We start from the raw sequence: 17,697 nt of genomic DNA, 5'->3' as shown, positions 1-17,697 counted from the left end.
GATTAACGTGCTTAAAATTTGCAACCTTAGTGGGTATGCTTGTAAAGATGAGACTTGAAGAAAGATGAAGAACACATTTTCATTCAGATATCTTAAGGTCAAGAGGTGACTGGCACCAATAAACTCCTAAGGTCTGAAAAGTTTCATATAATACTTTAGATTAAAAACTCAGCCCGTTACTGCCTCTTAAAGACAGTAATGTCAACCGGGAACACTGGCGCTCCTGCAAAGTAGAAATGAGGTCTAATATTTGTATAATTGAATTTAAGATTTTTTAAAAGACCTGCAGACACTCTGGAAAATGTGGAAATTGGGTTGTTGCATCAGCGGAAATTAACAGAATGCAAGGGAAAAGATTTTGCATAAGTGAAGTTATATGCACTACACTGGCTGCTACCCAGGACAATTGTAAGTACTAGAAAATGTATAATTACATATAATTTAAAGTTAGGAGGAATATGTTACCATTCATCATCAGCTGAACCGCCATCTAGCCTGAGGCTTGTATGTGTGAACTCTTCAGTGGTGATGAAGAAGCAGATGGTGAATGTAGGTATCCTACAGCAGAGGCAGTAATGCAATGCTCGGGGCATAATTAGCTTTGCTTCCCAATGATCTCCCTGCTCTCTGGCCACTAGCCTCACCTCATTTACTATAAACCAGCTCGTTGCTGACCTCTGCTGAGTTTTTTTTCCTGTTCAGGTAAATTATTTAGCTCATGATAAAATCAACGGCAATCAAAATGTCTTTTCAAATTATTTATGTCTTTAGTCAGTGTAACATGCCTTGATTTCCCCTGTTGATGGCAGCTCACAGCAACTGATTAAATCACGTCATATCATATTAATTCAGCTCCATAATGGAGTTATTTCTTTCATATTTTGTCTCCTTGGTTCTAATTTTGCATTGTCACAGTCAGAGCTGTAGTGATTAATCTATTAGTTGTCAATTGTCATTGATCATCAGTTTGAGGGGTTTTTTTCAGAAAAAAATGTTAAAATTTTCTGATTCTTAAATGTGAAATTTTTCAAGTACATTTACTCCTCTAAGTCAATAAAATTAGTGTCTTAAGGATGAGGACAATACAAGAGATCTGAAATATTTAACTGACATCTTTCACCATTTTCTGATCTCTACTTAGTGATTTTTTTTACGTTTTCTTAAACAAAGATGACTTTTAAGACTTTTAGGTGACCAAGTCTGTTAAATTTATTTTTCTATTTTGTGCAAAAACAAAAAAAGAGTGTGTCCACCCCTCTGACATTTCTGTGTGTTTGAAATCTTTGAAATGAGTCCCCTGATGATGTTACTGTGTGGGTGTTTGCATGCTTGCATGTGTGGTTTTGTCTATGCGTTAAGAAGATTCAGGTTTGTAAAGGTGACAACTCACCCCGAGTGCTTGTCGTGCTTTTGTGCCAATGTGTGAGAAGCTCTCTGACTTGTCGACACAACTTTGAGAATATGCGACAATGTGCAGGACTGAGCTGCAGCCCTGAGTACCATTATGTTAAGATGTACAGTGGGTGTCAGTTTGTGTGCTTATTATTTCCTCCGTGTATCTGAGCTGCACACTTGTCAAGGTCAGCCTCTCGCCACTGTCAGAACAGGGCGGAAGAAGAGACAAATTGAAACAGGGGGGACAGAGAAAGAAACAGGCAGAGGGTGAAGAGGCAGTGTGTGGAGGATGCCACATCAGGAGAAGGAAAAAAAAAGGGGAGACAGAGAGTGAGAGAGACGGGAAGAAAGCGCGTCTAACCTGTGTCAGTGCAGTGTGCAGGGGACAGACTCAGGCAGCAGTACAGGTAGCTGAGGGCAGGGAGCAGGCTTCCTGTGTCGCTGGGCTTCAACCTCCCTGCTATATTACTCACTGAGACAAACACACACACGCACACACAGTATTCAAGTCTGATGGCTCACTTAATATTTTATCTGCAGTGCTCTTAACCCTTTGAAAGCTGGATCGGCATCAGTTTTCTTGTATTTTGCCACAAACATTCAAATCTTTGAAACCCAAGCATATTGGTTTGCTTTTTTTTTTGAAAACAGAAAAAGGCAGTGGGCAGTTTGACAAGAAATGTCTCACAAAACTGCAGAAAATTAGTAAAAGCTGACAAGAAAAAATGACCTAAAAATGAAAATACAGAGAGAGAGAATTAAAGAAAAATTAGGAAATAAATCCAGAAAATGATAATTATAATTATTACAACTATGCAAATAATATTTAGTTAATTTAGGTCGTTACTATGTTTTGTTTTGTTTTTTTTCTGGTAATTTTCATGCTTTTTTCTTTTTTTCTTTAAAGATTATTTTTGGACTTTTTTGCCTTTTTATTGGATGACAGGACAGGTACAGCATGAAAGAGGGAGAGAGAGGGGATAACATGCAGCAAAGGGCTGAGGCTGGAATCGAACCCACGGCTGCAGCGGCCAGGACATAGCCTCAACTGAGCCACTGGGGGCCCCATTTTCTTGTAATTTTAACTAATTTCTTGACAATATATTCAGTCAATGAGAGAAATAGAGACACAACATTTCAGACAGAAAAACGGTAGCATAATGAACATCACATCATGTCTCCAACCTGTCAATAAAGACTAATTTAATCTGATCTGCAATAAACATACAAGTGCTAAGTCACAGAGGGGATGAAGGGTGTTAATATCAAAAAGAAAAAAAACAAAACGAATGTGACTCTAACCGTAATATGCTCAGGGTTACAATTTGCCTGATCCGGCTCGTAAATTTCTGAACAGCGTTTTCATCTGCAGATAAGCAGCGAGCACTCCCCTGTTGATGAGGATATTAAATCAAAGATGAGTGATGCCTCCACTTAGGAAGAAATACAGGTGAATGCAGAGGGAGGTGAGATAAACCCAGCAGCACAAAAGACCATGTGTTGAATAGAAAGATATGTCTTAGTGCCATTACCAGATGATTATGTGTCTGTGGAGTAGAATGTAAGAGCCTGTGTGAGTGAGGCGCATACTGAGGAGGCTTTTCTGTATGCATGACTGCAAAGAACTGAATTGTATTGTGTGTCATGTTATGGCATTTCTGAGAGTCTGTTTGCGAAAGATCACGTCTGTGTGTGTGCCTGCAATGTGACAAAAATCCTCTTGAATCTGCCTCTAATGTAGACAATGTATGGGAACTGTGTGCGTAACAAAAGCTGTGACAAAATGTTCTTCAACAGCCTTTTTTTACATGATGAAGATAAGACACTGGTGAGCTAAAATTTAATTTTTAACAGTAAAAACTGTGATGAAATGTATGTTTTGTTTTTGTTGATGAGACGAGGCGAGACGGGACTAAGGGCTTTTTGTGCTCAGTGTTAAAGACGGAGATAAATGCAACCTTCTGTCCGTACTCTGTGTTTATTTATTTCCTATTTGTACATGGTTTATGTTCGTACTCTGCGTTTATTTATTTTTTTCGTATTTGTACATGGTTTATGGAGGCTTACAAATATAGACAAAACAAGAGACACAAGAGATACGACCCCTGAGGACAAAGAAATTGTAATAATGGCAAAACAGAACAAATTACTGTAAAAGAGCTTAATGCTCAGTCAATTTTCCCTGAATAAAGAATGGTTGATGATGATGATGATGACGATGATGAATTGATAATATGTAATAAAATATAGTAATATATATAAGTGACAAGCAAGTTTTAGATATGTAGAAATTATTTGTAGTTTGTAGTAAAGATTTCTAAATGAAAGTTTAAGGCTTGACACAACCCCTCAAATTGATTCCAAATTAAATAGAGTTAAATAAAATATAATGACTTACTGTCAACGAAAAGTTGACTTAAATGTATTGAATTGTCGTTGACAAGTACTAGACTAAAACTATGATGGATAAACTAGCTGCCAAAATAAACACTGGTGTGTTTGTGTATGCTAACAGATGAGGGCTGTGGGGATTTACGCTCAGTATGACCTGCCGGCAGCTCCTTTTGACCTCACCGTGGTAGAGCAGCTTGACGTGTACTCCGTCGATCTTACTGTAGGAAGACGATGAAGGCGGGTCACTGGCCTGCGTCACACAAAGCAGCTTCAGCACCAGAGGGAGCGAGTTCACCGCTAAACAAAGTGAGAGAGTAGCAAAGTAAACACAAATGTGGAATAAAAAGAGCCAGGAGAGGCAGACAGGCAGATATATTTAAGTAAATATGAACAGAGTGAAAGTGCTGTGAAGGAGAGAGAAGATAAACTTTATAAGACAGTGAGGAGAGTGCACAGAGACAAGTGTGTGTGTGTGTGTGTGTGTGTGTGTGTGTGTGTGTGTGTGTGTGAGTGAGAGAAAGAGAATGATGAGGGAGTATTGCAGGTAAGAGACTGCCTGACAAGCCTGAATTAGCATTTCACCTCGACACATTACTCAGGCTGAAACCCGATGTTCCAGAATAGTTTTCAGCAAAGCCAAAAGAGAGGACACTGACTACGTTTACATGCACACAATTCACTGTTATTTAGAATTTGATACATGATGTATTAACAGTAATGAAAACCCACCTAATGTGAATGTAATTATTAGCATTAGCATTATTTGAACATGTAAACAGCACATTTGGACAATGTGTCTTAGTTTTTATAGCACTATTTACATCGCATGGCCTCTTGCCTGTTTACGGTCAGCTTCGTGCGTTGTGCACAAACAAACCAACCAATTGCTTGCAAGGCTGGCGTAGAGATGCATGCCCAAAAGAGAAGTTTTAAACTTTATTAAAGACCTTTCTGACACTACTTAAAATGAGAGACTGCTGCATATTTACTCAAAGATTCTGACCCTTCTCACAAACTATTTAAAGAATATCAGCTTTTGCCATCATGCAGAAGATTGTAAGTCCCACAGGCTCAGTTGAACAGGTTGAGGGACTCATTTGTTTCTCAGTATGTCAGCCTAATAAATCAGATAATGGCTTCTAAGTATCTTGGGTCAAACACTGAGTGTAATAGACAATGAGCATTATGTTGCACTGCATCCACTTTTTATGGTGTTTTTACGATTTGTAGCATTTGTTGTGTGATTATGCTGTTTTGTTAATTCTTGTTTTGCATTTTTTTGTATTTATGTGAAACTGTCGATGTCCTGGGATGCAAGACAAATTACAGACATTTTTCTCTGACAGTAAAGCGAAATCACAACCAAATTGCGACCGTACTTGTGAGGTAACTTCACATCAAAATTGAAAATATCCAAGTTTCACTTTCAAGTTAACACTTAGATGTCAATTAAAAATGAACAGTAAGGTAAAGTGACACTGATAACACTCTCTGAGCTCACTGCTCTGCAAGCACAGAAAAAATCAACTAATGAGCAGGCTGGCAAACCAGGCCTTAGTCTAACGATGCGGTCTCACAGCGTGATCTTAATGAGTAAAGAGGGCGGATATAAGGGCATTGCGTGCATACAGGTGTCGAAGTACGTTACCTTGTCAAAGAGTGTTTCCCTCCTGTTAAAATTAAGTTTCCCGTGGCACTATCACCAGCAGCTCTCACAATGACATGACTACTAATAAATCTATCTCAATTGAGTATTTTTCCAAGGCCTTTTTATTGTCTAATGTGTATTTAAGACATTCTTAGACTTTTCAAGGATGTGCATTCATCCTGAAACAGATTTCTGGATAAGTGCAAATATCCCAAAGCCAACTTTTTAAAGAGATTGTTGAGGGAATAAAAGAGGGAGGCTGTGTTTGCACAATTAAACAAGTCTGCCACCAGTGGAAAACTTTGAAAAACTCTAGCTTAATAAGAAATTTGTCTTTCTCGGAGTGAAGGCGGAAACTGACATACCTTGTGCATATAAATATTGCTACTAGCCGAAGCACGCAGTGATCATCAAGAGGAGGCAAGAGAGGGAAGAAGTGAGCACATCTTACTCAGAAACAAACATGAAAAATACCATGCAAACTTTAAAATAACAATATTCTGAGTCTGAGTGTAGACTGCAGGGTTAAGGGTGAAAGAAAGACAGAGAAAAAAAAAGCGTGAAGATGTAGGTGAGGTGAAAGGAGACAAAGAGCAGGCGTTCTCTAACAGGAAATAGATCAGGCAGAACAGTCATCTACATACTTCTTTCACCCCTGTAGTGCATAACATTAAAATGTCGCCCCTTGGGATGCCGCTGCATTAGCAGCTAATATAAAGTATATATTAATGCAAATTACAGTGGGCTGAAGTAGAACGCGTGCGCGGATAACGGTCTGTAATCCCCACTGGGCTGGAGCTGAGCAGAAAGCAGGCAGAGGCTAACCACAGCAACAGTTTCTGAATCCCCAGCTGGCACGCTGGTGTTGTGCCCTTCAGCTGTGCTCATTAACCTGGTCAAGTATACAGACATAATAACACCATCTGGCAGACACCTCTGCCAAAAGCACCACATATGCAATCATGGAGCGGGCATTATGTCTGGGAATCGAACATGCCGGATCTTACTTGGAGAAGAAAGCACGATTCCACAGATTCTGCAGCAGACACTTAACAGTATGCAGAGCCGCTTTGTGTATCTGCATGTATACTGTATCTTATATGCAATTATATAATACATGATGTACATGATACTAACAAATCAACAAAAACCTACCAGTGTACTCAAAATGCTAACCTTCTTTCCCCTTTTCTTAATTCAGATCTAAATACTGAAGCTGAGGACACTATTGAAACAGACACACATTTTTCTTTTCTTAAGAAAACAGAAGAATACCCAGCCTGTGTATGAGACTCACCTCATGCACACAAATACGACTGCCTGTTGAAACTGAATCAATACTATACACTTCATTCGGGAGAGTCAACTAGATAAACAAGCACCTCACTACTGACGGATGCTGAGAGGATTCGTCCTAACAGAGGATTAATGGTTCTCCCCTCCCAACATTAATCAGAGGCGACAAGTGTTCTGGGACTTGTTTTGCTGCTTCAATCCAATTTAAAAACACCAAAGTTTTAAGAGAGACTTTGTGATTACACTTCAGTAAAAACAAGTTTGCCTGGCAGAGCAGTTAAAGGGGAAACAATATGCTTATTTTAAAGGCTGTACTTGTATCTCAGGCTTTTACTACAATATGTTTACATGTATCAATGGTAAAAAAACACTTTATTTATCCTAATAATGTCTGTGCAGGAAGACCTGTATTCACCCTTCAAGCTTTTAACCCTTTAACAGTCACAAATGCCTTGACAAAAAATTATGCATGATAGACCGAAGAATGCAAAATGCATTCATTTATTAAGAAAAACAAATCCCAGTATAATGCATTGTAGATATGCAAAAATAAATGCAATACAAAATAACACTGAAAATAAAAGTAACTTCACACAATAAACACATAATAATAAATAAACAAAAATAAATAGATACCAATAAAAATAAATCTGGTAAAAAAAAAAGCAGGACTACAGCAGGACCAATAAAAGCCTTTCAACACAACCGGACATATTTCTGCAGGAATATAATCCAAAACCAGGAATAAATGACCAAAATCAGCAACCAAGACTACATATTTCCCTGACATGTTGCTATGAGGAGCAGTGTATAAATTGTAAACACTTGCACTAGTGTGACTGACCATATAAAGAAACCCATCACGATCTGCTGTCAACTTGTGAAAAAAGTAGAAAAAGCCATTGAAAACAGAGCATTCATCCCTCATTGTAATATTAAATATTTGACAGAAAACAGGTCCTCTTTAAAATAAATAATGCCACATATAAGCTAACCTTAGTGTGCAACTATGATATAAAAGTAAATTCAGAAATGTCAACCATACTTTGTGACAAATGAGTCGTCGCTCAAGTATAAATTTAATCCAACACGAACTTTTCTTGTGTTGCTCTGTGAAAAGTGTCCTTGAGTAAGACAATGAATAGTTATAGTTATAGTTTTTTGGGAACATTTTTCATATTTGATCATTGACAGAGTAAAACAAAAAAAACATTTATTGTGACTCAACAGGTGCAGTATGAGCAGAAATTTACAGTCTCTTAATGTGACCATAATCATTCCACCTTTATTTTTGTCGTTATAATGCAGTGCAGTTTGAATGGTTCTTAGAGCCATCAGAACGAAAAAAAAGCTGGCTGGGAGAACGGCCCAACAATCATAAATCGACATAGGTATTCTTTCAAATGATCCAGTATGTGAGAATAATTAAACTAAGTGCTCTCCATTATGTTGCAAAAGAGCATCGTGCCAAATGGACCTATTAATCTATGCACATTATGTTATAGATGTTTTACTGCAGTGTCTAGCAACTGTTATTTTAATATTGTTATTTAAATTCACTATTTAATTTGTCTGACTACTCAGACCAAGTTTGTGGACTGAGGAAGGATTAATATTTACATAATAGTTGGAGGATTTCTCAGAATTCATACCTATACTTTTTATTTCAGTATTTATTGAGAAATTGAAAGCATGTGAGATAAACACAAACATATATTTTGGACATTATTATCTTTTTTTAAGCATGCTTTTGGTTTGCCAACAAAACAAGTTTGCAAAATTCAGTGGCAATTCTCAAACCTTAAATCACTCATATTTTATTTATTGCCATTATTTTCTACTGGGAAGACTTCAGACACGCAAGAGGTACTTCCAGTCTCTGCTGCCCCTTTTCACCTGCCAGCAATGTGTTGGGAAATACAGCCAAGCCAGATGCCCAAACTACAAAAAAAATATCGAGTAGCAAAATTTGGCACTGAAAACTTATATTTAAATCCTATTTTTATTTTATTTTTTTAGTTATTTTTATGGTAAACAATATGAAACACTGATGGAATTGACAAGTTTGCATGATTTAGTTAAGTAAAATGTGTATTTTAGGTATCAAAAACTTTGAACAATGAACCCCGTGTACTTCAAGTCTCCACAGAAATCTTGTGAGTTGCAGTATAAATTGGTTTCTTGTAATGTCTTTGTCTCATCCAATTTCTGTTGTGCGGCGTGTGAGGTGCACTGTGTTGTGGGAATTCTGTTGAGAAACATTAAACAAAAAACTTTTCTTAATCAAAACTAACTTTTCAGTCAATATGAAAAGATGGGCGTCTGAGACCAAACAGCCCAGGTGTGGCGGCTGCTGTTGGCTTTTTATGAAGCTGGATTTAATTAAGCGTCTCTTTCGGTGTTTGCTGTGTGGGGAGAAAAAAAGGACTGTCATGATGCATTTATTCTATCACATCTCACAGTGTAGTGGAGTCCACTGGGGAAACCTGTGAGTGAATGTATACCGTTAGTGTGTGTGGATGTGTTTGTACATCTGCCACATTATAAAGAGTAAACTCGAGGGAGTAAACACAAACATTTACCTCAATCTATCAACTCTAATTTACTGTATATCTGCTTTAATGTGATACAGCTGGGCATCAAACCAAATCAGTTGGCACTTGATACATGACTGTAAACGATGCACGCTGCAAAAAATCTTTGCAAATGTGGGTGACACTCTTATGTGAGGGCCTGGATGTATTACTGCAATGGTGAACTTTATGGCCCTAAGCCGTAAGAGTCAAAAACTGAGGCCCACTGCAAGACTCTGAAAACTTTTTTAAAAGACTAAAGTCTGACACCCTCTCACCTCTGAAGACAATTTAACTTTTTAGTCATATTTAATGAGATTTTGCAAAGACTGGGGATCTTGCAGGGTCCCTATTTGCAAGACTAAAACTAGATTCATTTCACAGTTATTTCTTAGTTTTGAATACAGTACATTTTATTTTCAGTATGTTACGTATTCATTGTTCATCTTAAAAAAAAGCACATTTCGTGACCCTATTATGTTTAAGGTACTATCCACACATACACTGCAGTCATATATAATTCACATGAGATATTGTTTCCCCACCCTCACAAATTTATATATACTTATTTCACACATACACACACACAAGACATGAACAAATACCCCTGGCTGATCCAAACCTACAGACACACACACACACACACATACATACATACATACATACAAACATACATACATACATATATATATATATATATATATATATATATATATATATACACACAAAGGCACACACACGCAAACACACACCAACTACAAATCAGATCCTCCCTTTACAAAAATATGACATACTAGCAATTCCAGTGTCCACAAAAACACTTAACTCTGGAAACACAATATAAAAGGCGTCATATGACGACAGTATTCTCGTCAATTCAGCATCAATATAATCCAGAGATAAACTGTTTTTGCGTACAAACTTCGCCTCATCTCGCCACCAGCCTCCGTTGAGTTGGCTGCAATATTTTAGTCCATGGAGACTGTGGGAATGAGAGGTGAACCATTTTAAAAATTAAGATTTCTCACTTAAAAAAAGGCTGGTTGGTGGATCAAATACAGATCAAATATTCCACAACTCAACCAGGTTCTCATCCTTTTCGGCAGCACAGGAGAGCCGAGACTTGTTCACATTCATGAGCCTCCTCAGAGTCTCCGTCATGTTTACAGTCTACTCAGTTTGCAGATTATTTTGGGTCCTGGAGAGAGCGCAGCTATTGGTTGTTAACAATGGTTATTGAACTTCTGTATTTGCATGAGCCAAGACTAAAAACATACAAAAATAATAAACATCTTTCATTTTATTGAGGTAAAACTCTCATGATCTTATTCTGACACTGGAAATTTATCGGCGACAGTGAAATGACTTTTAAAAGTCATTTTGTATAAGGATGGCGTCTGCTGAGAGGTTTGAAAACCTGAGAACTAGTTATATATTTTAGGTAGAATATTGAAAATTAACTCTTTAAAGTGTGTAACCTGTCAGCAAAGCAGAGGCCGATTAACATCAAAAGACTAAAAACATTCGACTGAACCATACAACCTCGTAAAATTGTCTGTCTTGTGCTTTAAACTGCAAGAAACAATACGTCTGAGCGTGTGTGATTATGCATTTATGTGTGCATGCATTGTTAATGTGGTATTTGATTCTACACAGATGAAATCAGCTGCAACAACAGAGAGGGAGGGGTCCCAGTGCAGTTTACTTTAAGAGTGTTTCGCTGTCAAAGGTTGGGACTTAACAACACATAATGGGACGACACATAATATATTCAAAGCTCCCTGATTACGGCACATTAATTTCAAATGAAAGAATCCATCCCTGTGCTGCAGGTGCATGAAGCTGTAAGCTGTTATAAATGTTTTATGCTGTGTGGTTCATCGCTGCATTTCCTATGAATTGCTCGTAGACGTGAAAATCAAAACCGCTGCTCCAGTTTTCATCACCTCTCTATGAAGCTTTACTGATAAAAAAACATCATCCGATTGATTTTGAACTTCAACAAATTCTTAAATTGTGAAACTACAGCACTACACTACATTTCATCTCATTAATTTTGTCCCATGGGATAGTTGCATTAAACGTATTTATTTGTTTTTTTTAAAGTTTTTCTTTGGGGATGCAACAGGCATTTCTATAATACTTCTATAAACTTAACATATAACTTACTTTCTGTGACACTCAGTTTCTGTGAGTTAATGTCTCTTACCATGCACAGTGTTTCCCTGTCCAAGTCCATGTCCCATGTTCTCCACACTCAGCCTCTGGAAAGCCTGCAACAGGGCCGGCCTCAGATTGCTGCACAAGTCAGCGTCATAGTCTCTTTGCGCACGCAGAAGAACTTCCAGAACATTCAGTGCTTGCTCTGCCAGCGGGGGCTCCCTGGTACAAACCATGTCCTGTAACCATACGGACAGACAAACACAGGGACAGACACGAGCTTAAGACAGAGTGATGTTATTGTCCTAACCCAGTGAGCCCAACCAGGTCTCAATACACTGGGGTCAAAACACTTTTTTTCTGTGTTCTGTTGCATGTAATTTACAAATGTAAGTTACAGTTACAAATTTACCATATTTTTTAGCTGCACCATTTTTTACTGCTCCATTTGGTGTATCTGTCCTTTCTTCACCTTGTCCACACATTCTATATAGTTCTAGGAACATTTTGAGCAGCTTCTCAGCAAAGCTAAGCTTGGTAGAGCTGGCGCCCCGTGTACAGAGGCTGTGTCATCGCCGCAGTGGCCCTGGGTTCGATTCCAGCCTTGGCCCTTTGCTACATGACATCCCCTCTCTTTCCCCCTTTCATGCTACAGCTGTCCTATCTCTAACAAAGGCAAAAGCCAAAAACATATCTTAAAATAATAATAATATATGAAATAGAAGAAGTACTAAAATCTCATATGAACAGGTGTGTCCCTTGTAATCAGTGTAGTGACACATTTGGTACTGAAATGTACAAGTGTTCGTCAGGAATTATCTATTTAATTTTTATTTCCTGCGAAAAAGACATTTTCCTCCCATTTTAGTGGTATACACTTTATAATTTGACTTAGATAAAATCAGGCTCTGGTATTAGTGACTTCTTTGAAGTCATCCAGAAGGCCAGATTGGACCTTTTAGGGGGCCTGTTCTGGCCCACGGGCCATATGTTTGAAATTTGTGGATTTAAGACAAACTATGAGATCAAAGTGTTAATACTTGAAGCTTCAGGCTTAACAAATAGTTCTGCCTCTGTGTGAAACACCGCAGCACATCAGGCAGCATTTAAAAATATCTCAACTCTAATGTGTCTGTCTGGCTCTCACCAGGAGGGTCAGTATGACGGCCGGAAACTTCTCTATCAGAGTCAGGAGCTCCTTAGTTTCTGAGTCTGGCTGATCCTGCCTCTCCTCTGCAGGGCTCTCTCTCCTCTCCCCCGTCTCCTGTATCCCCGCCTGTACCCAGGAGTGAAACCCGACCAACTTTTTCATCAATTTTAATTTGTGAGAGTTCAAAGGGAATTAAAAAACACACTCAAATGCATCTGTAACATTTACTCGGTTAGGGTGAAATTAATAAGAGAGACTTGTTGGAGTGAAACAAGTTAAGCGTGTTCAATCAGAGAAGTAAAATTATTTATTGACGAATGCGTGTGAGCCTGAGATAGAAGTGTCCCCTCACCGTGGTCTGCTCTGCATCTGTGTGCTGTGCCTGCTTGGTCAACCAGTGTTCCAGGACCAGGGGCCCAAATTTCTCTGCGAGCTCGGGATATCGACAGATGAAGTGGAGGAGTGCAGGGTGGTGAGTGTAGAGGGAGGAGAAGCTTTGGCAGGAGGAGAGTGCTCTGCTGATGCAGTTCAAAGGAGCCTTGAGTAGGTTGGAAAAGAAACATTTAAAAAGCATTTTCTTTGAGATGAGCATACAAACACAAATTTAAAAGTTTCCACTTTAAAAACATTTTTTTTTATAAGAGCCCTCAGTCACAGTGGGGAATCTCCTGCGATTTATTGCTTATACATATTCATTGTCAACATAACAAAGTTTTGCCATGTATTTTTTCTTTGAACTAAATAAAAGAACATTATTTTGAGAAAATTCTATTTGCTCTGCTTTAGAGAAAAGGCTGAGCTATAATTAATATTCTTAGCGGCTGAGTGATGTAAAGCAGAATATGGATTTTACATCAAAAGAGGAAGATGAGCTGTCAAGCTTTGAGTACGCAGTGGTCTCCACATTAATGGTTTCTATATTAAACCATACAGAACTCCAGTGCGAGCTGTTCTACTCCTCTGTGCACAGGAAAAACAAGATGTTCAGCACCTTCCTCTTGATGAAATCTTGACACCTTAATGTTGCAGTGCGTGTAGGTAAACCCATCACACTGAATATGTCTTGAGGATTTTTCTTCACATTGTCAGAGTGACTCACTGAACAGAAAATACAATAGATGTTTAAAACTGAGGCAGACGACTTGCCTCAGCTGTCAAAGTATATTTTGGTGAGCACTGCAAAGAGCTAAAAGGTAAAACTGGTTTTAAAAATATTGAAACAAGGCAAATATACAAAATGTTTTGCAAGGTATGGAAAACTTCTGTGCCTGGATTTGTTCAGGGGTTTATAGAAGGAATCAAGAGAAGGGGAGGTTAATGAAAAAGAGAATTCAACATTTAGTACATAAACAAGGAGTAGCCAGCTCGGGGGGTTGGAAGAAAAATTTCTGCCCCTAAACCCCCAAATTTGGTGCCACATTCTAACAGCATGAATCCTCACATTAACTTGAAAGATCCAAATAGTGAAAAATGCCTTTTATCTACCATCACTCTCCATTAGCTGAGCTGTAGTCTGGTACCTGTAACCACACCAAAATAGACTATACAATATCTTTGAAATTTTTAATTGCTTGATCCTTCATTCGGAAATGGTCTCAGGAGTAAACTGTTGTCTAAACTGTCTAAACTGTTGTCCAACGATTGCCAAATCAATCTAAAACATCATGCAGGGCTCCCACAGGTTAAGGCAAGCTAGATTTAAGACGTATTCATAATTTTTTAATGCTACGCAGAATGAAATATAAGACCAAAAAACACAAACTGACAGCAATACTTGGAGATAGGGACAGTTTTGCCCAAATGTTTACTGTAACATTAATTATGTCGTTTTTGTTTCATTATGGGAACAAGGGTAGGACATATTTGGGAAATGCTTAGTGTTTGTTGGCAAGTTTTCTTGGCAATTTTGTGTTTCTTACTCTGCCTCGATTCCTATCGTGCCAAGCCTCATATGCATTGCCTTTCCTGGTTTACTTTGCCATGAAATTTCTTTGTTTAATAGCCAATTTTTGTTGAATTTGTACTCACCAGTGTTGTCAAGGGTACAGATTACTGAATTCAATGCCTTTTATCCCTCTGAGAACTGGGTAAAATTGTTCAAAAACATCAGAAGAAGGCAATGAGCAACTTAAGAAATGACCCAGAAATTGGCAAGAAATTAGAAAAAACTACACAAAATTTCCTGAAAATTAAAAAAGGGGAATAAAAATGTTAAAAATTCTGTAAAAAAAGATTTAAAAACTTCAAGGCCCTCAAAAGGGTTAAGGCTTTTTAAAACTCCGCCGGAAACCTATCATGGTATTATGAAAATAAATCAAATTTTCATTGCAGTGCTTTTTCAGCGCAGCATGATGCTGTGCACTGCTGTGCTGACACTTTGCTGAGCCTCACTGTTTATTATCTGCCTGTTTTATTATAGGTGTACTCCCTTAACACTCTTGCTACGCACACCTTAAAAAAACTATGCAAGAATATTTCATATTGACATAAAACATTAATCATTTTCATATAATTAAATATCTTGAAACTTAAAAAGGCCTTTTTTAAGCCCTGGGATGTTTACCAAAAAGCATTAAACATTGTTTAAATTTTTTTTTAAATTATTATTATAATATCTTGCTGCTGATGCTGTTTATCTGCTGTGATACTTTTGTAAGTTACAGAGTGTGTTTTGATTTCTGTGCTGTGAACTGATCGGACTTACCCCGTCCAGATTGGGGCTCTTGTCCTGTGTCACAGCCAGCAGGTAGAGGGCAGAGCGGAGCACAGAGCGAGGCACCGCACAGCTGCCCTGCGCCTGCACGGAGTGCAACAGCCACACCACACTGGAGAACACCGTCTGGTCTGGGAATAGTCTGGAACACACACACATACACACAAACAGTAATTGATGACATTAACTTCAGATATTACAAGTACACATATTTCACAGTGGTCAAATATTTACATTTTGATGTACACAAACACACAGACACACACATACTTGAATGTCAAACACACCTCAGCGGACACACTCAGTGTGAGGGTAATAAAGTGGACAAACACACGAACTGTGTGTGCAAAGCAGACCAAGTGCTTCAGGGGCATGTTGATGTCATAAACTTGCTATCTCTGTTTCTCATGCAAAAATACACACATACACAAACACAGACAGAATGTATACCAACGCACGGACACGCACGCACGTTCACAGACCCTCTCCCTGAACACCAATAAGCTGCACGCACTCAGCCCTCCCACGCTATGTAAATCTCTGGCCACAGCTTCCATTAATCTTGATGAGACCACACAGTGGTGGGGAGAGGCTTTCATCCCCTTCCCTGGGGGGGTAATACAGAGCTGAGGTTCCACAGAAGGACAGATTAAACTTTCCAAAGAGGCCGACGTATCTCTGAGGTCATAAAATATGTGCTTAAGAACACCCTGGATGGGCCGCAGTAATGCCGCAGCAGCAGGGGGAGAGCAGCATGCAGAATCCAGCTGGTTTCTTGATAGAGCCGTAATACGCTGATATGCCTCTGATTTTCTGATGATGTGACACAAGACATTGTCTGATATTTTGGTTAAAAACTGTGATATGGCTCAAATGTTTCCTTTCTGCATTTCAGAAATGAACGCTAATTAATCGTGGTTCCCTTTGACTGGGTGTGTCATTGAGGGCCACAGAGGCTTTGTAACATGAATTTTCATACCATCAGCGTACTTCAAACCTCGTCAAGCAAAACTCGACCAGGTGGTCAGACGCAAACTGGGTAAGTCTACCTGTGACGGACTAATTAACTCACTTGCACAATTGATTGCAATGGACTGCAGGCCAGTTTCAGCGGTAGAGGACAACAAAGAGAATAAAACACTGATGATATAAAAAAATCTAAAACAAATATCTAGTCCCATATCAAAATATCAATATAAATGGACATTTTGCCCTGTCAAGCCATGTTAAAATGTAATATTTGCCTCTCTCAGTGTTTTCAAGATATACTTATAAGTTTATTCTCAGAGAAAACTGGAGCACAGACTAGTGTTGCAGGCGGCTGGCTGCCAGTGCTGGTGTTGAGTACAGAGAGGTTGGGTGACATTTTACTCTTTATATTGATTCTCTGAGCACATCAAACTATGCTCTCCCTTCTTACAAAACCACTCTGCAGCAGTAACAGGCACAAGTGCTTAGACTTTGTATCAGAAAAATGCTTTTTACTGATGCTGAAATATTTATTGGTTCATTTCAGAACCACAAAAAAATACCAGCTCAGAACATCAGATTTTTTCACCACTCAATTTAAAATTCAACCAGTTCTCTCTCTAACAAGCAAAATGTTTGCAAAACCAAACGCTTTTATCCTTTTCCAATTCGTAGAAATAGTGCAACATTATGAATCCCCAGAGTGAATTATGCATGTCTGCAATGTGAGTAAAGTAGGTGTTTTGTGCTTATTCATGTTTTTTCAGACTTTGTGCGTGCACTGTTTGGTACTACCTGTCTCCTTGCTGCAGGGCAAGGTGTAACATTATCACCAGACAGTACTGGGTGGCCCTTGGTCCTTTATATTCACACAGCTGGAGGCCCGGGTCCTCACACAGCAGAGAGGGCCAGTCTGACAGACGATAACACAGAGAGGGAAGGTTGCACAGCAGCAGATTCTCCACCTCCTCAACATCTGTTGGACAAGCAAGAAATGAAACAGAAAGGAAAATGGTTTAATCCTCGATGCTAGAAACAAGTACAGGAGAGAGTTACAAAGAGAGGGCAAGAAAGAGGAAATAATACACGTAAAACACCACAGAAGAGACCCTGTGGCCTCATTTACAAAGGAACATTGTTCATCCGTTTTGTTTTTGTGACTACGGGCCAATCACATTTCTTATTTCTACCTCTACCCCTCATTTCCAAGTACACCTTTTTACCTCGAAACAGTGCTACAAGCATAGTGTTTGAAATCTTCGTATGAAACGGACAAACCTTCATGACCCTGACACGTCATCAGTAGTTGTCAAAAATTTGCATGTAAACAGACACATTTCAGGCAACAATGTTATTATCATTGTTACAAAATGACTACATAGACAACAAAAACACACAA

At 38.6% G+C, this 17,697-nt stretch overlaps 1 protein-coding gene across 6 annotated transcripts in view; it reads right to left on the bottom strand.

Annotated features, from left to right (window-relative positions):
* The window catches only part of mei1 (meiotic double-stranded break formation protein 1), a 105,689-nt gene that overhangs the window by 24,167 nt on the left and 63,825 nt on the right, over positions 1 to 17,697 (bottom strand). For 5 of the 6 annotated variants that reach the window (XM_088091219.1, XM_088091215.1, XM_088091216.1 and 2 more), the window contains 7 exons: positions 17,094 to 17,274; positions 15,321 to 15,471; positions 12,969 to 13,154; positions 12,614 to 12,742; positions 11,516 to 11,705; positions 3,970 to 4,086; positions 1,757 to 1,867 (listed from right to left, as the gene is read on the bottom strand). In XM_088091219.1, the coding sequence (XP_087947345.1) occupies positions 1,757 to 1,867; positions 3,970 to 4,086; positions 11,516 to 11,705; positions 12,614 to 12,742; positions 12,969 to 13,154; positions 15,321 to 15,471; positions 17,094 to 17,274 (1,065 nt within the window). The remainder of the gene's footprint in view (positions 1 to 1,756; positions 1,868 to 3,969; positions 4,087 to 11,515; positions 11,706 to 12,613; positions 12,743 to 12,968; positions 13,155 to 15,320; positions 15,472 to 17,093; positions 17,275 to 17,697) is intronic. The other variant, XM_088091220.1, reaches the window with a different exon arrangement.

Source organism: Plectropomus leopardus, chromosome 18 (assembly GCF_026936395.1).
Source record: "Plectropomus leopardus strain MGB_pleo_1.0 chromosome 18, ASM2693639v1, whole genome shotgun sequence".
In the NCBI taxonomy this organism is placed as follows: Eukaryota; Metazoa; Chordata; class Actinopteri; order Perciformes; family Serranidae; genus Plectropomus; species Plectropomus leopardus.
This window is presented reverse-complemented; position numbering and strand designations above follow the sequence as displayed.